General features: G+C 50.3%; 2 protein-coding genes across 4 annotated transcripts in view; one reads left to right on the top strand and one right to left on the bottom strand.

The window, feature by feature from the left end:
* The window catches only part of TG (thyroglobulin), a 237827-nt gene that overhangs the window by 151285 nt on the left and 65865 nt on the right, over positions 1–20677 (top strand). The gene's annotated exons all lie outside the window — the stretch shown is intronic.
* The window catches only part of SLA (Src like adaptor), a 32584-nt gene that overhangs the window by 2768 nt on the left and 9139 nt on the right, over positions 1–20677 (bottom strand). For 2 of the 3 annotated variants that reach the window (XM_047727289.1, XM_047727290.1), the window contains exons 2-6: positions 17633–17730; positions 9466–9565; positions 8348–8434; positions 5255–5358; positions 3295–3426 (exon numbers count right to left, since the gene is read on the bottom strand). In XM_047727289.1, coding sequence (XP_047583245.1) covers positions 3295–3426; positions 5255–5358; positions 8348–8434; positions 9466–9565; positions 17633–17693 — 484 coding nt within the window. In that variant the 5' untranslated portion in view covers positions 17694–17730. Of the gene's footprint in view, positions 1–3294; positions 3427–5254; positions 5359–8347; positions 8435–9465; positions 9566–17632; positions 17876–20677 lie in introns of those variants that run through there. The other variant, XM_047727288.1, reaches the window with a different exon arrangement.

The raw sequence follows: 20677 nt of genomic DNA, 5'->3' as shown, positions 1-20677 counted from the left end.
CCAATGCAGGGGTGGATCCTGGGACTTGGGGATCATGACCCAAGCCAAAGGCAGACACCCCACTGACTGAGCCACCCAGGGGCCCCTCAGACATTATTATAGGTCGAGGAAATCCTGTGGGGCCTCATTTAGGCTGCAGATCCTGGTGCAGGGGACAGGAAGTGGCCAAGGATATGAAACATTGCTGACATACAGCAGGACAGAGCCCCTGGCCGGGAGCTGATCCATCACCAGGTTTTAGGGGGCGAGTTTACCTCTGGCTGTCTCTGCCTCTCATGTTATTTAGGAGCTCTGGGTGCTCTTGCCAAGGAACAAAAGGACGTTGTGGCTGAAGAAGCAAACCAAGGCTAGCAGGGTGGCAACCAATAATGCCTTGTTTCTTGGTGTTTGTTCTGACTTTCACTGTGAACTCAAATATCCACCCACACAGGGCCAAGAAACGTAGGATTGGGCCCTGAGGTTGGGGGTTCTTAACTGAATGTGTGTCTGAAATAATGCCCTGTCATGGGCTGGAAATCGAAACAACCTTTCAGGTTAGGAGGTGAGGGAGAGGGAGCCAGACACAGACTGAAGGGACCTGGGACAGGGGACAGTGGGCAGTGAGCGGTTAACCCTGACACTAAGTCAGAATCCCCACAGAGTATAAGAACCGACACTTTTAAAGCCGGACCTGAGCTAGTCCCCCAGGCTTCAACTCAGCGTGCCCTGGGCAGGTCTGAGCAGCAGTGTTGTTACACTCACTCAGGGAAGGAGGAACCCTGGGCTCCCGTCACTTGTTCAAGTGACAGAAAGTCACGGAAATGTGACCCAAACCTGCTTCATTGACTCAGAACAAGACACTTGTTTCAAAGATGACTCATTACCTCTGAAATGGGGGAGAGAGAGGTCCTATCTGCCTGTGGGGTCTGGACACACTCCCTTCAGTCTCTCCACTTCGTAGAATTTTCTGGAATGCTCATTCCTCTTATATGACTGGCTTCCCAACCACTCCACATCCAGGCTATCTGTGGGACTTGTGTCCCCTCTGTCTTCTCAGTCACCACCATGCACAGGACAATTTAGGGGCAAGACCTTTACACTCACGGTTTTGTGTTTGGTCCTAACAACAGTCTCTTAAGAGGCATGCAGACTGAAGTCCCCATTTTAGAGATGAAGAAACTGAGGCTCCAGGCTGTTAATGAATTTTCCCAAGGCACCAGGTAATAAATATAAGCCACCTGGAACACTAAGATGTCTGTACAAAGCCCTTAGCACACAATTTTTCTGATTCTGTGGTTCTGGGTAGAATCTGGAGGAATGTTGTTTCCCTTGGGGGTCCCTAGGGGCACAGGAAGCCACTGACACAGCGGCCAGGGTCATATTTCTGGAAGACACTGCTCCTGCACTGGGGCAAGCCACTTGGCTCCTCTTAGCCTGGATGCCTCATGGGTCTCCCAGTCTGTACAGTGTTTGCTGGGGCAGCAACCTTTTCATGTTTGCTTTTGTCTATGCAAAACTTATGGTCTCTCCACCTCTCCGATGATTGTTATTAAAAGCCAAGTACCACAACCAACCTTTACTCATAATCAGTAAAAGTTGACTATCTCCAGGACTCCCTTCCTCTTTCATTTTTAGCTAAGCTGCTAGGTTTTCAGGTATCAAAGAGGTAACCTTTGGTTATCACTTACTTTGCATCTGCCCCATTCCGTAATTACATTACGTTAGGGTACACGTTATGTGAGCAATCCAGTCATTGCAACCACGCCAAGGGGTTGTTCTCGTCCACCTTCCACGAACAGGGCACTACGGCTCTCAGAGATAGGAGTCTTTTCCCAAGGTCTCACAGAGCCCAGATTTGAGCTTGGGCCTGTATCTCCCAAGAAGCCATTCCCCCTCCACGCCCTCCCTTTCTTTTCACTGTCCCAGTGTGATAACCCAGGGCCTGTGGGCTCCTTTTACCTTGAAACACCCTTCAAGACCCCACACGCTTTAGAATGTTAGCAAAGATACCCAGGGCTCCGAGGTCCAGAACCAGGAGTGGGAAGACACGTACACCATGGAGCAACTTCCTTCCTCCTCCTGCCAGTAGCAGGAGAAGAGAGGAGGAAGGAGGAGTCCTGGTTGGGGGGACAGAGGCCAATGTGAGAAGGAGCCCACTTTTATGTGTCTGGCCCTCCCTTCAGCACTTTCCTGGCACTACCCAGCGGATTCTTCACACACCCCAAGGCACAAGGGCAAACGATGAGCCTAGGGTTGCCCAGAAGATGTGGGATGTGAATGCCGAGGTTCCAGAGCCAACTTTTTACTATGTCTCCCTTTTACCTGGGGTAAGATGTCACCTCCTGACCTGGCATTCAGGCCTGACACTGTCTAACTGTGATCTCCTCTTCTGACTCTATCCTTCCCTGTCACCTCCATCAGATCCCACCCCCCTGCTGCCATCTTGGAGGGTGCTCCCCATCCTGGCCAGCGCAGAACACTGGGCCCTCCTTCCTGGGCCCGGGGAAACATGTCCAAACAAAGTGCAGCCCTGGTCTTAACAGCTTGTTGGAAAAGCCAGACTAGGACACAGCTCACTGGGTCATGAGGCAAAGAGACCCCATTCTAGGGAAAAGCCGGCATGCATGGGAGCCGAGAACCCAGGCAGTCAATCCTGACTCCTAATGCAGATCAAGGAGGTGGCTTCCTGTTGCTTTGCCAGGCAGGAGAGGACATGAGTGGCATTTCACAGCAAAGTCTCAGGGGTCCATAAACATGTGGCGCACTTAAGGAAGTGCCAACTGTTTGTGGCTTCAAGTAGTGGGCCATCCTATTTCTTCCCATGCGCAGGCAGAAAGAGAGTGAGGTGGAGATGAGCTGAGCTTTACCTACTTACGCAGCCTTCGCAGGCAGCCTTGAAATCTATAGCTTGAAATCTATAGTCTGCATTAACAAGAAAAGAGCAGATGAAGGGAGCAGGGTGAGAGCCAAGTCAGCCACCTGTCATGTATTGGGGACCCGTGCCCATCCTAGACACAGGCCCTGCGGGACAGTTAGCCAAGAGACGCTTCATTGCTCTGCCACCGTGGGGTGCTTCTTTTTTTTTTTTTTTTTTTTTTTAGATTTTATTTATTTATCTGTCAGAGAGAGAGAGGGAGAGAGAGCAAGCACAGGCAGGCAGAGTGGCAGGCAGAGGCAGAGGGAGAAGCAGGCTCCCCGCCGAGCCAGGAGCCCGATGTGGGACTTGATCCCAGGACGCTGGGACCATGACCTGAGCCGAAGGCAGCTGCTTAACCAACTGAGCCACCCAGGCGTCCCCCGTGGGGTGCTTCTTACCGGAATAGTGATTCACCAGGTCCTCCAGGCACTGGAAGGTGAGCCTCGGGGAGATGTAATACCAGTTGTTTGGCAGGCGGAAGATGCGGTAATGCTTCACCTGCCTGTGTCTCACCGAGAGAGAATAAAAACCTGTGGGAGACGGAGGACAGGTCAGAGGCATCCCGCAGGGTTCAGCTGGCCATCTGGAGAACCCACAAGGTGGAGAGACTTCCTCAGCCTTGGGATGCAACAAGAACACCCAGACGTGCACTCCCGCATTTGGAGGAGCGGCCGCTAGGACCCCACCTTCGGGGACTACACTCCCTCTGCTGAGACCCCAGGAGCGAGCCCTCTAGTGTCCCTGACCCGCTGGCCACACGGATTTTCAAGTGCACCTGCTTAGTCTTTGCTCTGTGAGCTTACCGTTCTGGGTGCTCCGACATCCTTGTCGGGATAGCCACCACGTCCTGGTCCCTACACCCTCTTGGTTATGCCTTATGCTTGGTTTTCTCAGAAATGTGGAGAAAGTGTCAGCTAAGACTTTTTCTGGGTATCCCCAGGAAACATGTCAAATATGCCGTTTCTCCTTAAGTGCCATAAAGGTAGGGATGAAGTGTGGAGTAGGAAGAGCAGAACTTTGGACAAGCGCCTTCCCCTCTCCTAGCCTCGATTTCCCTAATTGGAAAGTGGGAGACTTGGACCTAGGTCCCTTCTGCTCTGTCCTTTGGGTTCCAGGAGTGAAAATACTCAACAGATGGTGAGAGGAGTAGGACATTAGCTTTTACTGAGTCTCTTCAGTCTCCACGGGCTGCTCAGGGGCTAAGCTATTTCCCAGTGCTATCCCCAGATATGTTATAGCTGCAGAAACGAGGCTCAGAGCCCCTGAGCACTATGGCTGAAGGCATGGAGCTCGGGATCTGACCCTCGTCCTGACTGCATTCGACCTTTGCCCCAAGTCTGCCCTCTGAAGCCCATCACGCATCTTCCTGTTACAGTGACAGGAACGGGAAGTCTGGTGAGCAGCTCAAAGCTGGCAGGTGGAAAATTATCAGAACTTTGCATACCCAAGGGAGCAGAGCCCGCCACCCACCATCCCACCCCTAGCCCCACCCCAGCCCCACCCTACCCCCAGCCCCAGGCTTGGCCACAGATCTGACAGCAGCTTTAATTTTAGATCAGCTCTGGTATCTCAAGCTGGGTTCTTCCCTCTCTTGGCCATGCCAGCTTCGAAGTTCTGTCTGAGTCTGGGTCTCCCACCTCGGGGAGGATGTGCCCAGGAAATGTGACCTTTGCTTTGATCTGGTTTCCCCCTAGTACCTTTGAGCTTTTGTGAGAAAAGTTATTCTTGAATTTTCTTTATCATAGAGAGATGGTCCCTGCTTCTCCACAGTAAGGCCGTTGCTCATTTTGGTGAAGGGCTCCGGCTCCACAATGCACTGGCCCTCAGTAGGTGTGTGGGAAACAGTCTCAGGTACATTTTCTCTCCTTCGATACCGAGGCTACGAGAAGCAGCCAAGAACCTGAACGTATCTTCTGTTTTTCACATGGTGTTACTCTTAGTCAGCCTGGGAAAGCCCGAGCTGCTGTCTTGCTCCTGCGAGTTCAAGTGCTTACCACATCCCAGGTACTGTGTGAAGCCCCTTCCGAGCGTCAGTCCCATGTTCTAGGAGAGGGTGTCCGGGCTCAGTGAGACAGGTGTCTTCTCAGTAGTGCAAACAGCCAAACTAGAACTCAGAGCCCTTGCTCTGAACCATGACACAGAGCCCGGATCTTTGGTTTTCACTGAATTACTTTCCCTGGCTCTGGGCCTCTAGCTTCCAAGCTGGCCTCTCGGGGGTGTGGGGGTGATAGGGATCTTACCAGATCGGATGGGTTTGCATGTGTGGGAGGAGGCAAAATGAGCCATGTCATGAGTCAGCCCCAAACCTCCCTGCTCCCCTCAGCCCTGGCATGGAAAGGCGAGTCGGAGGCCACTCACCTTTCTTCGTCTCACTCTCTCGGATCATGAAGGAGCCCATCTTCGTGTCTGGCAGCTGGAGCAGCTCCTCTGCCTTGTCTCTGCCCAGCCCTTCAAACAGCCAGCTGGGAAGGAGAAGGGAGGCATGAGTATTCTGAGCACACCCTCCCCCAGCCAGGCAGGTGGTGCTGAGATTCAGAACAAGGTCCAGTTCGTATAAAACTGTTGGGATTAAAAAGGAGTGGGCAATTGGCCTTTCCTTCCTTCCTTGTTTCCTTCCTTCTTTCCTTCCTTCTTTAAATCTTTCAGATAAAATTCCTGAGTGCCTACTGCATGAGGCCACAAAGAACATCTTTCTCATCTTGCTCTCAAATGCCAATCAGACCGTGCCCGTTCTGTATTATATGACATAGAAGCATTCTAAACCACGATAAGGTGCCTGTTTGGCATTTTGTTCAAGGTCTCTGCCTTGTATTCTAGCCACCCCACTGCTCCCTCACCACCCCATGAAGATAGCGACTATGTCTGTCTGTTTGGGTTTCGTCTTTGTGTCCACAGTATCGAGCCTGGTGTGTATTTGTGAATGACTAAATGGGCATAAGAAAGACATGGTGATGCATAATTCCACCAACCTAAAAAGCCCCGCTTTGCATTCATTATATTTCCCTCCTGTCTTCTCTTGTTCAACATATTTTAAACAAAGTTGCATTGCACGATGCATTAACATGTGTTTCTTCCTTTTTTTTTTTCACTTAACCATAAAAAAAAAAAAGAAAAAAAAGCAGTTGTAATAGTGTGGTCCAGCTTTCCAACAGAATGTACACCTTCCATATGACAGCCAACACTCTTGAATATGCCTTTGAAAGAAGCTCCGTGCACAAAGGAATCTATGGTCTAAGGAAATGGGCGCTTTCTCATTTTGCAAAGCAGTCCCCGGCCAGATCCCAGCGTGGAAGAAAATGTTTTGTTAGCACTTGGCTGGGGTGTACTCAGAAGCAATTATACCTCCTTTTAAACAGTCTCCGTATTTTAGGGGGTGAACCTTGGCTTCTAATCCATGGGTCTGAACTAGTGCACACTGTGACAAATACTAACGCTTTGTCTCATTGCATCCTTCCGCATTCCCCAAGGCACGTAAGCGAGTCCTTTTGGCACTGTGGCTGTGAGACAGTGATAAGACCATAGATTTATAATAGGATACCGTTTATTTACTGGCCTCCAAGAGCGCTTTTGTTATTAAGATCGTGATTCGGCCTAATATTTTAACTACCCTCTTAGTTCTGCACAACATCTGCATATTAATTACCTTAGTGTCTGTGACAAATTTTCATTCTCCCCAATCCTTCTAGGGAATTCCACTCATAAACACGAATTCAAGAAAAACAACAGAGGGAGCCTGGGTGGCTCAGTGGGTTAAGCCACTGCCTTCGGCTCAGGTCATGATCTCGGGGTCCTGGGATCGAGTCCCGCATCGGGCTCTCTGCTCAGCAGGGAGCCTGCTTCCCTCTCTCTCTCTCTCTCTCTCTGCCTGCCTCTCTGTCTACTTGTGATCTCTCTCTGTCAAATAAATAAATAAAAATCTTTAAAAGAAAAACAACAGAGACAGCCATGCATGAATACGAATTATGAGTATCATGCATATTGTGGGCATTGAAGTTAGATCCTCACAGACACCCCCCAAGACAGGTAGTCTTGTCTCCCTTTCACTGATGAGGATATTGAGGGTCAGAGTGAATAAGTAATGTTCTCAAGCTACAGCATGTCAACAAATGGTAAAGTTAGACTTGCAGCACATTTTTCTTGGACCTTGAATTCCATAGCCGTTCTCCGGCACCGCCTCTCTTCCTGGTCGATATTTGAAAGACACCTACTAGACTGGAAGCTTCAGTGGGCTGTGATTCCATCCACTCCTCCAGGCTCCCCACCACCAAGCCGTGGCCAGCATGCAGCCCCACACCTTCAACATGAAAGTGTTGATGCGTGTTTGCTAACCGAATGCATTGGTCAGTGACACACAGCTGACTTGGAAGAGTTATGGGACCGACACCTCTTTTAGACCACGGCTGTCACAGCCACTCTTGTCCCACCACCTCTCTTCCCCTTCATCATCCTTGGCACAGAAATGGATTTTGGTATTCATAATCACAATCCGTGACATTGCAATTAAATGCAGAGAGTTACGTTCTGCAAAATGAGCAGGCAGTTATCTCTGTGTCAGCAGGTGTGAGTGTGTAAACAGGTTATTTCTAGAACCCTCCAAATAAAAAAATAATGCTTTTCTTTCTTCTTTCTTGTATGCCGAGGTCTGCCTTGGCAAACCCCTCATGGGGGGGCTCCTACCATGGAGCTCAAGGAGCCACGCTATGTGTATTCCGGCGCGGAGTACTGGTCTCCAAAGCACCCCCAGTCCGCGCAGCCTCAGAGGAAGGCAGTGCGCTTGTCTACTCTTCTGCCGTGCCTTGTTCTTTCAAATTTCTCTTTTTCTGCCTGACTTCTCCATTTGTCAAGTTGGTACTTCAGTGTTTGGGGCAGTCAGTGTTCTCTATGTTCTGGATAGGATTTGATAAGAATCTGGCTAAGATGTTCCGAGCGCTTACTCTAATGCCAGGCATCATTCCAAGAACTATTCGTGTGTTACCTCATCTCATCGTCCTCACAGCCCTGTACTTTGGTCTTACTATCTATCATCGCCCCTGTCGTTCTGTATTGTGAACTCTGCCTGACAGATGAAGAAAGGAAGCTGAGGCAGAGCTGTTGAGGAACTTGACCACTGCCGCACGGCCTGCAGGGGACAGAGGCAAGATTGCAACCAAGACAGGCTCACTTTTAGCAGCTGTGCCCCTTTAATCACAGTTGATGACTGCTGATTGCTACATGCCAGGAATGCAGCATTGGACGGGAAGGTCCAGCTCTCTTATCTTACTGATGGGGAAACCAAGTTTCAGATAGGGCAAGGGTTCATCAAGGTGACACCCTTCCTTATGGCCTGAGCAAAAGAGTGACTGTCTTGAAAGTTCCTTCTCATGGTGCCCCACTGGGATCCCTCTGTGTGTGCTCATGTGTCAGTAGCATCAGTATCATACTTCATAGGTGCCATTTCAGAAGTGTACTCACCCGTGGTAAACTCTGGCCACACATATTCCAGGGATGTAACTCTCTCGGCCAGTGCTAAGGGAAATGGCTTTCCACCAGCCCCCTTCGCTGGAAGAACAAGAACAGATAGGGAGGGTGGATGGGTGAGTGGCAAACCGAACCCATGAACAGAACAATCAGATTTAACCCGGGGCACAAAGGGCCGTTTCTTTTTCAAACCCACCATTGGCCACATTTCCCCATATAAAACTACAGTTTTTTGTTTTTTTTTTTTTTTAAACTACAGTTTTTAAGTATAGTTTTCATTCCAGGATAACCAGGAGCCCTTCCCATGTAGCTGGCACTGGCCGTCTTTTGGGGATCCGCAGAGAATGTGACAGAATTGGAGAGTTTTTTTTTTTTTTAAGATTTTATTTATTTATTTGACAGAGAGAGATCACAAGTAGACGGAGAGGCAGGCAGAGAGAGAGAGAGAGGGGAAGCAGGCTTCTTGCTGAGCAGAGAGCCTGATGCGGGACTCGATCCCAGGACCCTGAGATCATGACCTGAGCCGAAGGCAGCGGCTTAACCACTGAGCCACCCAGGCACCCCAGAATTGGAGAGTTTTTAAAACCAAATGTTTACTGTGCAAAATTGCACCTGGCAATATAACCAAGATAGTTTTTCTGCATCAATGAGAATCTAAATAAAAGGGGCTGAGAGCCCCTTGTTTGTTCTATAGCCCGTTTGTGTCATAGAGAGATGGCAGATGGAAGGCAATACTTTGTTTATCATCAGAAGCTTTCTCAAACCCCTGGGTCCTCCTGCCTGAGCCGCCACCACATTGGTCTATAATATCAACACTGCATGGGTCGAAGATGAGACCAGCATGAGAAGCAGAATTTGGACCATAAAGGGTCTTAAAAGCCAAGTTAAGGAATTTAAACTTAACCCAGGCAATGGGGAGCCACTGAAGATTTTAGACCACTGGTAGTATTAAGATTTAAGCCAAGGATCTGTTGTATGGACCAAATTTCTTACCTGACAATAGGACCAGAGCCCGAGTGGAGTTGGACAACTATAGCTAAAATCTAATGATTCCTACTCAATTCAAGTTCACCCTTTTTAAAGGACTGTGAAACATTTGGAAAGGGACTCACTCAGAAATCACTCGTAGTTTCTCCCCTCGACGGAATATGGGGGGGCTGATGTCAGGAGATGGGTAATCACTCAGCACAGCCAGGAAGTCACTGTCCAGTCCTGGGGAAACAAATGCAAGGCATGTTCTCTTTCACAGGGAACTGAAAGGCAACTGACCCCGGGGAGAGGAGGGTCATGATCAGTCCCTCCCGCGGACTTCTTAGCTGGAGACACATGACTTGCTTTAGAACAGCAGTTTATAGCAGACCCTCCTCTGCTCAGGATGGTGGCACAGGGAGATCAAAGGAACCCCAAGGTTGGTGAACTCCTTCTATTTGAAGCCCGCCTTGGCCCTGACATTCTCCACTGAGAAGTGGGGATCCTGAGGTCCTTGAGCTGAAGTCACAAGATCTGGCTTCGAGGTTTGCCTTTGTTCTACTGATCCCTGTAATCTTGGGCAAATCCCCAAATGTCTAGTAGTCTCAACTTCCCCATCTTTAAAGTGGGGCTAACACTACCTCACTGCAGGGTCCATATGGAGATGAGATGAAAGTATGCTGCAGTGCCCTATGAATGATAAGGGGCCATAAAAACATCTTTTATTATTATACTCCCTGGGGCTTGTGAGTCCCCATCTGTCACCTACTGGGATAGGGGTATCACGGTTGGGCTACATGAGTTCTGAGAATGCACGAGGACTCAAAGACTGTAACTCTGAAACTCCACAAAGCACTTCTTCCTTGTAGAATATGAGGCCCTGCACTGTGGGTCTATTCAATAGGGACTTTGGGGTGGAAGTAGAAGAAAAAGTAACTACTTTTCATCATATGTACATTGAAAGGAATTCTGGTGACATTTTGGAAAAAGAAAGCATGCTGTCCGGTTTATGTGATCCAGTTATATCAGCTAGAGAAGGAGTGATCACATGTGAATTCACTTTTTGGCACTAAGCAAAATCCTGTTTTATCTGGCCTTAGCAGTTTGCTGGAATTTGGGTACATTAGATGCAGGGTAATATTGGGGTATAGTTTTGGGGAAATAATATACCTTACGAGTGGGCCAATTCCGTATCTATTTGCTATGACATTGGGTTTACCCTCTATCTGCTGACTGGGCATCTGAACTCAGAATTCGGGGTGACTTTTCCATGTATTCATTCACTCAGCAGTTGTCCCTGAGCACCGACACTGGGCCAAACATGGTAAACAAAGCAAGCCAAGTCTCTACGCTCCAATGGAGCTCACATTCTAGAGAATCCATAAATAATCATGGGAGGGGTCATCACCTGCCCTCCTCACCCCAGGAAAACCTGGAGAAATCCCAGCACTTCGATACGGCAGGCTTGCTGGCCCAAACTGGCCACTTTCTGGGATCCAGACACCCCCATGCTGGGACTTCTAGACCCCACCCCTTACAACTCCTATATCTGGGACTCTGTGAGTCACCAGTGCCCAGACAGAGGAAACCCAAAGACAGCTTTAGTAGTAACATGCATCAGAATGAATCAGAAGCCACTTGTCACCATGGAACAGCACGTTCAGAGATATTCTTCATTTGGGGAAGCTGAGCCACAGACAATAAAGCAGATAAAAGCAAGTATTGTCAGGCATGAAATGGAAACCAAAAGTGATTTGTGCTGGCTGCAGTCACTGAAAGGAGTCAGGCCTGGCCAGGGAACAATTGACCGAGTGGTGCTTCCCTGGAGCCTGCAGGGACACCTCCCTCCCATTCTACGTTGCTGGATTAAAAAGAAAAAAAAAAAATTCTTTCCTCCTGTAGCCCAGACCGCAGCCCAACGGTAGGAGGCAGAGTTGCCATTGGGCTAGAAGCCAGCAGTCCGGTGTTCTGATAAAGGGTGTATCCAGATTTTGTGAGGCATGAAGCTCATGCAAATTTGGAACTCCTCTTTAAGAAAAAGAACAAAAAAGAAATTGCAAATACAAAACCGGGTACAGTCCCTAGGAAGCTGTGGTGCCCATGAAGGGGGGGGAGGGGGGTTAACACAGAGGATTTGGTCAGCTTCCCAGTAAAGTGGCCCCGATTCTGAGCTTGACTTTGCACTCTGAGTGCGCTGCATCCTGCCCCTCGGGGCCTACGTTAATCTGGAAAACGAGGGGTTGGAAGACACTTTGTGATGGAAATCTGGGCTAATGGCCCCAAATATGAAGGAGCCGCTTATTAATATGGTCTCCATTGCTCAGGAACAGTGTGACAAGCTGTCATGTTTTCAATTTGCCAGGATGCCCCATCTTCAGAGCCCACGGACAGGCTGCTCCCTCTACCAGGATAGCACCTGCTCTCCCCTTTCTCATCCCTCCCAACCCTCTGGGAGGTTTGCCTGGTGCTCCTGCTTTACGCCCCACGTGGGGCTCTCGGCTTTTCCTTTGAAGCGATTACCCAGGTGTATTCTGGAGTTTGCAAGATGTGGGGAGAATGAGTGTGAACTCCATGAGGAGTTGTCCTCCAGCCCTCCTCCTGCACCTGCTTTCCCATTTCAGATGCTCAGGGCAGATTTGTGGAATGAAACCAGGGAGACATCTCTGTGCTACTGGGCTCCTCCTGTCGTGCTGCCTAAAGCAGTCCAAGGGAAGGAAACCTGATCTGCGGTAGCAGCATGGTGGGCGGTCTTCACAGAACCAGCTCCTTGTGAAAAACAAGGCTGGAGGAGAGGCTCAGCTATCTGCAGCCATCACAGAACCTTGAAATAGACCTGGTATCTCTGCGGGGGTTGGGGCTTTGATGTCTTATTCACCATGAAGACTCAGAAACAGAGCAACTGCCTTTCCTTACTTTAAAAACAGAAACAAAAACACGATCCCGTTATCAAAACAATTGTTTCAATAGTGGAAAGAGGCTTCAGGGGCTGGAGAGTTTCAATTTCACAATAACAGCATGGAGCTTCCTGTGGAATTTCCAAAATAGTGATGTTTTTATAGCTATAAAACACTTCCATGTCACTGAGAAAGCCTCACGGTGGGGCTTTTGCTTAAAAATGATGGCCTTGGTGTGGTCCTTTGCAAGGGATTCCAGGCCCACCCCTGCACCGGTCTCGCCAGGCCCCTATGGTAGAGCTCCTTTCCAAAGCAGGAAAGTCAGGTTCACTCATGGAGCTCAAGCACACTGTCAGGTCCTCCTGGAGCCCTGGGTTCTGGGGAGAGCTGAGAATTTAATCAGATAAGTGATGTTCTTGGGAAGAGGCATGGAGGGGGTTATCATGGATTTAAGATAAGGAAACAAAGCGGGTGAAGAAGTGTGCCATGCACAGGCGAGAAATCCAGAGAGGATTTTCAGAAGAGAGAATGGGCTTTGGAATCAATCAGACCTGGCTTCAATTCCACCTTCACCACTTAATTGTTCTGCGATTTGGGGAGAGATTTATTTTTAACCAATCTGAGCTCGATTTCTTCATGTATAAAAACGAGAAATATTGAAACCTACCCCGTACAATTGGGGTTGGATTCGTGATGCTGCGTGTGTACAGAACCCATCCCATGGGGGGTGGGAGGCTTGCTAATACCATTTATGGGATGGGTGGGATTAGGGTTCATAGCTCAAGTCCAATTTCAGCCAACGGTGTTCTTAATTTTGAAAAACGTCTGGATGTGTAAATTTGAAAATATTCTGTTCTTCTAAATACAAACTCCGTTTGGGGGGGGAACAGAAGATGGAATCTGGGAGACCAATATTTACCGATGGTCCAACCTGAAAAGCGTCATATTGAACAAACTGTCCAAAAGTATAAAATGGGAAATGAATCCAAAAAAGGAAGGAGACCCTGGCAGAATTTACTAGCCACAGATATTACTTGGTCAAAGGAGAAACAGGCCTTTTTAAGCATTATTATTCCTCATAGAATCATACCATTTCTTTTAAATGCTAAAGACCTTTCAGTAGATTCATTTATAATGGAGACAAGCCAGCCTTTAGGATTCCAGTGCTCCACACCACCCTAGGGAAGTGTACAATCTTATTTAAAAATGGAGAAGAACCAAAGGCTGGGAGAGTTTTCAGTAACCTGCAGTGAGAGCATGAGGGTGTTAAGCTCCCGGTCATGTCCCTAGGCCACAGAGCTCTCCGTAGCGTGTAATTACAGGCTCTCCCCAGTTGGTTAACACTTGCTCCTTGACAGGTGGGACAAAGGCTGACTCCAGATGAGGTTTCCAAGTTGGCAGTGGTAGCTGAGCACAGTTGGTTGGCAAGGAGCTAAACAACCCAGTGCTTTCAGCTTCCGGTTCTGCACTCCCTTGAGTTCTGCCCAATCCACGGCCTCCAGAGGGCCAAAGCAGGCCTTGCTTTGAGCGTCTTTTATAGGAAATATACACACAATGAACCAAACAGAGAGGGCTGGTCGGACTGCCTGATAGGAGATCTACCAAGTTCTGTCGATCCCCACAAACCACAGGTTGTACCCACGGGTCCCCTATGGTGGGTGGAAAAGTGAGACACAGCGGTCCATACGTTCTGTCCTGTCCCACGACTCGGCTGCCCCATCTCTGAGATGGGGTAAATTGGGACTGGATAGGTCCCAAGGCTCTCAGAGGGCACAGTGAGGTGGAGAGACCAGCTCAGGAGCACACAGTAGCAAGCCGAAGGCCCAGTCTCAAAACCTGGTCACCTAGCAGCAGAGGGGCAGCCTCTAACCCCAGCCACCTGCTCCTTCATGCTGCTGAACACCCACCCGCACTACTACTTACTTACTTAACCGTGTCTTTATGTTAATTTGCTTTAAAAAAAAATCTTTAGCTTCATTGTAGGCACCGTGAAATCATGGCTTGAGGGATGAGGTGTATTTTGTATGGTCTCCGTTACAGAAGTTGTACGTTCAGTGTAAAGAGATGAATGATCGTGTTCTGCCTAGAACCGTCTTACGGGCCAGATGTGGGATGAATAAGACCCAGGTGGGAAAGGTGGACCTAGTCAGAGACCTGAGGCACATTCCCTCCCAGGGCCCTGGACTGTCTGTGATAGCGATCACTTCCTGCAGGTGCTGGGAGGACGGAGCGTGGATGTGTGTAGAGCACTTGTCTGGCACGTTATAAGCAGAGTCACTCTCATCATCCCCTTGTACAAGTGAGACCAGAGGGGCGCTACGGAGACAAAGTGACTTCTCTCATTTCTCACTGGGTGTTAAGACTAAAAGCTGGGTCTGGGGATGCGACCTTTCGGCTTAAGCCAGGGGGCTTATAAGGAATTCCACGGGTTGTTCCCCTCGACCCTCATCGAATTCTGATGAGTAGACCTGGGGTTGGGCCCAGCGATCTGCATTTTTGACAACTTTCAGAGGCTCTGATGCAGGTGGTCTGAGAATCATTCACTGAGAAGTGCAGGCTGGGCCCGAGACCTCCCTGCCCCCTTCTTCCTCCTCAGAGCCCCTCCCATCTCTTCTTTCCATGGGCAGCCCCCTAGATGCTATGTAAATACCCAGCTTAGCGTGATCCCCATGCTTGCACAGACGGGGTCTGAGCAGTGTCTGGGTTCACATTACAACCTAAAGATCTCGCTTAAGGACAGGGTGATAAAAGGTGAGGAGTAGAAAAAAAAAAAAAAAAAGAACAAGGTAAGGTGGGGGGGAAATTATACCTTCAGATTGTCTTTAAGGTAGAAATATGTCATTTCCCAGCTACATGGGAGTTCCCTAGGTCCTAGTCAATTCTGTACTGTCTGTGTCTGGCTCAGAGCAAGAGTTTGAAATAAGGATAGAATTGTAGAGAAAATGAGTTACGTGGGATGATTGGGAAGCAAGTCACGGAACCTCTAATTTGACTGCTTTAAAACTTTTTTTTGGGGGGGGGGATGGGCATTTAGACAGAGCCTAGTGCAATCGGGTGACCTTCCCAGTGGAGTTTAAAAAAGTGATTTCCCCCCACATTTAATAATAACTTTGTGCTATCATTGCTGTGAGAAGGGAATTGTCCATTTGACAGCTGAGCCCTACCCTTCTTCTGGGAGGCCAAGTGACCTACCCCAGGTCAAATGACTTCTAGGGGCAAGACTAGAAGCTCAGCAAGGTCGTTTGTCTCTGAAACCTGCCCCATTCCTATCAAGTCCTCCTACTTCTGTGGATTTTGTGGTATTAGTCTCCAGGAACTAGAGCAATCAGGAATGTTCTAGAAAGCTTCATTTAGGAGCCAAAGGATGGACAAAGCTGCATTCCAAGGCATTCACCGTCCCGGCCTGGGGGACAATACACTCCTAAAAGCTCGGAAAAAGTGTCTGTCTACAGTACAGGCGGGCCTCCTGCTGATCCCTGGGTAGGGCCTGGGGCTTTTGGTGACTTGAATTCTCCGCCACTCAGCCTAACGTCAGAGGAAGCTCCACTTGTATGGGGCCAAGAGCTCTCAGCTCCCCGCACTACTTCCTGGGTGTTGGAGCCTGACCTATTGAGTAAGCGTGAGTGTTAGTTGAGTAGGTCCTTGTTCCAGAAAAACCCGAAACCCCTGTGGAGATTGGCTAAAGACTAATTAATGCAGCATCCACTGCAACCACTTTCCTCTCCTTCCTTCCAGTGGTTGGCAGGAAAAAAAAAAAAAAAAAAAAAAAGAAATCAAGTTAGGACTGATCACAAGGGAAACTTTTCAGGGGTGGGGGATGGAAAAGGCTGCTGCTCGTGCTTGATGTGGTTGCCTGGACCGCATACTGGGTCCGACCTGGGGAATTCTCTTCACCAGGGGGTGGAGGGCCGGGGAGACCCCTCGACCTCCTTTCTCGAGGTTGCCTCCCACCACCCACGCAGTGGAAAAAGAGAAACTTATTTCAAGAGAATTTGCATTCAAAAACTAAAGGCAAATGAGCGAGCCCTTGGAGACCCATGTTTTCATGGGGTTTGCTCAAGCATGGCCCCTCCCCCCCCACCTCCCTGGTGCGAAGACCACAGTACAAAATGGCCTGGGTGGGTGGGTGCATGCGTACGTACGTGCCTCCCGAGCACACTTGGGTCCAGGGTGCTTTCAACAAGGAGCCCTGACCAGAAGGGGAAGGGGTTCCAACCTCTGTCCTGGAGGGAGAGCGTTCGTTTGTCTTTTCCTCTTAGGCTTAAGGAGGGGCGTTGGAACAGATAAAGGCTCGAGTGGCCCTGCCTGGGGACTGGAGAGGAGGGCTGGCCTGCAGGGTCTCTGCAGGCTCACCTGGGAGCCTCGGAGGGATCAGGAGACCCTGTGTAACTTGGCATCTCTGTTCTGGAAGCAATGAGAAGGAACGAGCAAGTAGAGACAGGGCGCCCAGCACTGTCCGCTCTCGGCAGGGAGGACAGCGGACGTCTGTGCATGGAAACTGTGCAGGGTGTGGGGCTGCAGGGGGCGCGGGGGACTCAGGGCATTAGCAGAGGGGGCCAAGCACCAGCACCGTGACCTCAGATAGGAGGTGGGAATGTCCCAAGGGGACTCACCCTGGGGACACAGATGGATTGCCTGACCTCCTGATCATCCCTTTCCCAAGTCCCTCAAGGACCTACAGAGAGCGCGCCGCCACCCCACCCAGAGTAAAATGGGCTTTATTCTCAGTCTTTGCCTTCTGCTTGCCAATGTCCCCATAGGGCTCTTTGGACAGTCTCCAAAAGGCTCCTGGGCTTCAGGGGTCTGCCTCCACCTAGCAGCGCCACGGGAAGCTGACCTCTCTCATCACCGCCTAACCCGTGGCCTTGTGCCCTCCCCCTAGGACGGCTGGCCCTATGATCCTACCAGTGGGACCCAGGATTCCTTTCTTTTCAGGAAGAGTTCCTCGAGCTAGTGTCTAGCTTCCTCTAGCGGCACTGCAAACGCTTCTGCAGAGATGTGATAATAGTAAACCCACCGTCATATTCCATCGCGGCTGGCTGACGGGGTGTGGTAAGCAAGAGCCAGGGGCTCAGAATCAGCCTGGCCCCGGTTAGAAATATGACTCTTCCCATAGCCAATCACACTGCCTTCATGAGCCTCAGTTTCCCCACCTGCCAAATAAAGGTGGAGAGAGAGGTTCTCGGAGTTCCACCCCACAATGCCAGCAGCTGCTCAGGGCACCGCTGCTCCGTCTTTTTTAACACGCAGTCATGAAATGTTCACCACAAGCCAGGCAAGAGAGGGGGGGTACCAGGAGTGCCTCTGCACCCCGAGCCGTTTCAGCAGCTGTCAGCACCCGGTCACTGAGTCTCGGCCATGGCTCTCGAGCGGTGGAATCAGGCATCACACCCAAGATCCAAGAAGCCAGACTTACCATCTGGGCTGGGCACGGGTCTTTCTGGAGGTGCTGGGGTGGATCGCATGCTGTTGCCCATTGCTCTGTCTCCCTGGGCCGTCGAAGATGCTCGAAGCCTACGGCACAGGGGATACACACAGCAAGTCAGCCACGCGCCGACCCCTCTGGGTGAAGAATGACCCAGTTTAGAGTACATCGTGTATCATTTTTCAGCAGCTCACTTCTCGAGGGGCGGGTGTTTTCATGTGAAGTTGAGATTCGTGAATGTTGGTTACATTTGCTCAGCCCTGGGTCTTTTATCAAGGGAATGACAGAGAAAACCACAGAGAGGGAAGTTACGAGCAAATGCTGTTGGTGGCAGAAGTTTCCATTCCTCCGCACCCCGGCTGGCGGAAAGCAGCCAGCGGTGCCTCATGTGCAAGGTGAGGGGTGTTTCAGAGGGGCCACAGCCCCTCCCCACCCCACTCAGGACCCCGTCCCAACCCCCATGCATGGGGAATTGGGAGCACCTGAACCCCAAGGAGATGTCAGCTTGGCAGCCAAAGGGGGCTGAGCCGAGGGTACTTTCTGCCTCGACTTTCTCCTGCGAGTGTTTCTTCACATGCTCTGACCCACGGTGAAGAAGGGAAACTCCATACCAATGCTGCGTGCTTATGGCGCGCCCCATTTGCACATCCGCTGGGATTTCTGATTATTGTCTAGCCCCTGCCTCCTTAACCCCATTTCGCGGTAAAGGCAACTGAGTCCCCAGGAGGGTAAGCTCTCGTCTAAGGTCACGCAGCACGGATTTGAACGGCTGCTGCTGAGCCTCCGGTTTGTTCCATACTGGTCTGCGTGTCCAAGTGTGGTGACCTTGGGCATGTTACTGACCTCTGCCTGCCTGTGGCAGGGGGTCGTGGCTGCAGAATTAACAGTTAAAGCACAAGAAGCACTGAGAGCATGGCCTGGCCTGAAATCCCTGTTAATGATTGCAATTTATAGTGTACTTTCAGATTGTCTGTAATGATAAACATTCAAATTCTGGGCCCTCGTGAGCATTTTAGAAGGGAGCTTAGATAATTACAGAAAACGTATCTTCCTGGGATCCTTGAAGCACAGAGAAGAAGGCCCCACCCATAGAGCCCTTTTTGTTGGGCGGTGGGTGAGGAGGAGCGTAGAAGGGCAGGGTCCACCAGCCCTTGTCCCCACCAACAGAAAACTTACACCCCCCCTTTCTTTGTCTGCAGTTTAGGGTGGAGAACTGAGGAACTTGAAAGGGTCCAGAAGTTGGCCCAACCCCCACCCTGGTCTTAAATCCTTCTTCTATGCACTGCATAATCAGATTCTGGAAAGATCTGTGCTCCCAGTAAGGCCTTCCAGAGACTGAGGGAGGTCTGTATCACTTCCTAATTTATCAAGGAGGAGGCGGGGCGGTGGGATCCTTCCTGTACCAGGAAACGAGAAAAGCCAAACTTCGTTTTGCTAGAAAGTTAATATATTTTAAATATTTACATAAAGAGTTCATTTAGAATCATGCTCTTCCTAAGATAATTACAAGCTTGCATGAACTGTAAGCCCAAAATGCACCACAAAAAGTGTGGCTGGAACGGATCCCTCATCCAAGGTTAAAAACCCCATCTTCTTATCCTATCCACTGAGAACGACAAAGATGGTTCCAGGGTGTTACCCCTCTGGATAGAAGCCCCTCGTTTCCCCATCTTACCTCCCTCTCCCTTGGCCCCATATAGCTGAAGGGATGCCTCTGACCTTGGCAGGGCCCTTCCTGCAAGCCAGGTAGGTTTTAACAACATTGCCCCTTGTCCCCAGCTCCTTGGCTGGTGTAGGCACTCAAGAAAATGTGCTCCTAAAAAGTCCTCAAAAAACCACACCAGTGGAGGGGCTGGGAACCTCATTGCCTGCAGCTTGGTCCCGGGCCCTGAGCCAGCACCTGGAGAAAGGCAGGCCCCTGTGGTCCCACCCACCGGACTGGGACCGGGCATGCCACCTCTGAGGCCCCACCTTAGGTCCAGGGAAGGAGCAAAGAAAGTCACCTCTGACTCTGAGGAGCTGGCTATCCCCCACCACAGAGCCGTGCCCCTGTGTGCTGTGCAGAGATGTCCTGCAGAGACCTCTGCCGCCCCCGTTATGCTCCCCGTGCTTTCTGGAGCCCCTCAGTCACCCCAGATCTTTAGCTTCCCTGAGTGTCATTACCAAGGCCTGGAGAAAGCGCTCAGGACAGGCTGGGGAGAGGTCTTCGCAGGCATCCTGTCTGGGGCTGACTCTGAAACATGCCTGCTGTCCTCGTCCCTTTCCTCTCCCATGTGTCCCCATGCCACAGTGCACCGCACAGTCACTTGACTCCCCAGCTGTGCCGTTCTGCTGCCTGCAGCCTGACACTTTCACGGAGCATCAGTTAAACACCAGGGATTGTACCTTGAACCCCGGCTGCATGTTGGGTGTCAACCCCCAGCTTGCAGACATCCCACCGGCCCGGCCCTCCCGCTCCTCCTTCCCCTTCAGAGCCCCTTCTGGACCACAGCCTCCAGGCTTCACCTCCCACTCTTTCCTTCCTTCATGCCACAGGTCCAGAAAAGTCACGGGGAAAGAAGACTTTGTTATCTATCCAAGTGAATTCTGACTTCAGTCCCTCCCAACAACTTTGTAACTCTTCTCAAGCCCGCGTGTGTGATTTGGGGGGAATTCGTGGAATTGGGAACGGGAAAAAGAAAGTCTCAAGGTTTGCATTTTGCAGGTGGGAAAACTGAGTCCCATCCAAGAAAAGAAACATACCCAGGGTGGTGACACGCGCAAGGTCTGACACACTCCCTCTGCCCTGTTCCTTGCACTCTCGTCTCTCTGGTCTCGGGTCGGCATGCACGCGCCAGCCCACCGTATCCCGCGCTGTTCAGAGAAAGGTCTCGGCAGCCCTGAGTGGTCTGCTTGCTGGCTTCCTGTGCTCTCCAGGAAGGAGTTAACTTATCTGCGAGAGGCTTTCATTTGAGCAGAGTAAAAATGCCCCCGGAGACCAAGAGCCAGAGTCTCCCTAATGAAATGGCTGTGAGGAATCTGATTTAATCTGTGACA

Source organism: Lutra lutra, chromosome 4 (assembly GCF_902655055.1).
Source record: "Lutra lutra chromosome 4, mLutLut1.2, whole genome shotgun sequence".
NCBI lineage: Eukaryota > Metazoa > Chordata > Mammalia > Carnivora > Mustelidae > Lutra > Lutra lutra.
The sequence above is the reverse complement of the archived record's forward strand: the minus strand, read 5'-3'. Positions and strand labels throughout refer to the sequence as shown.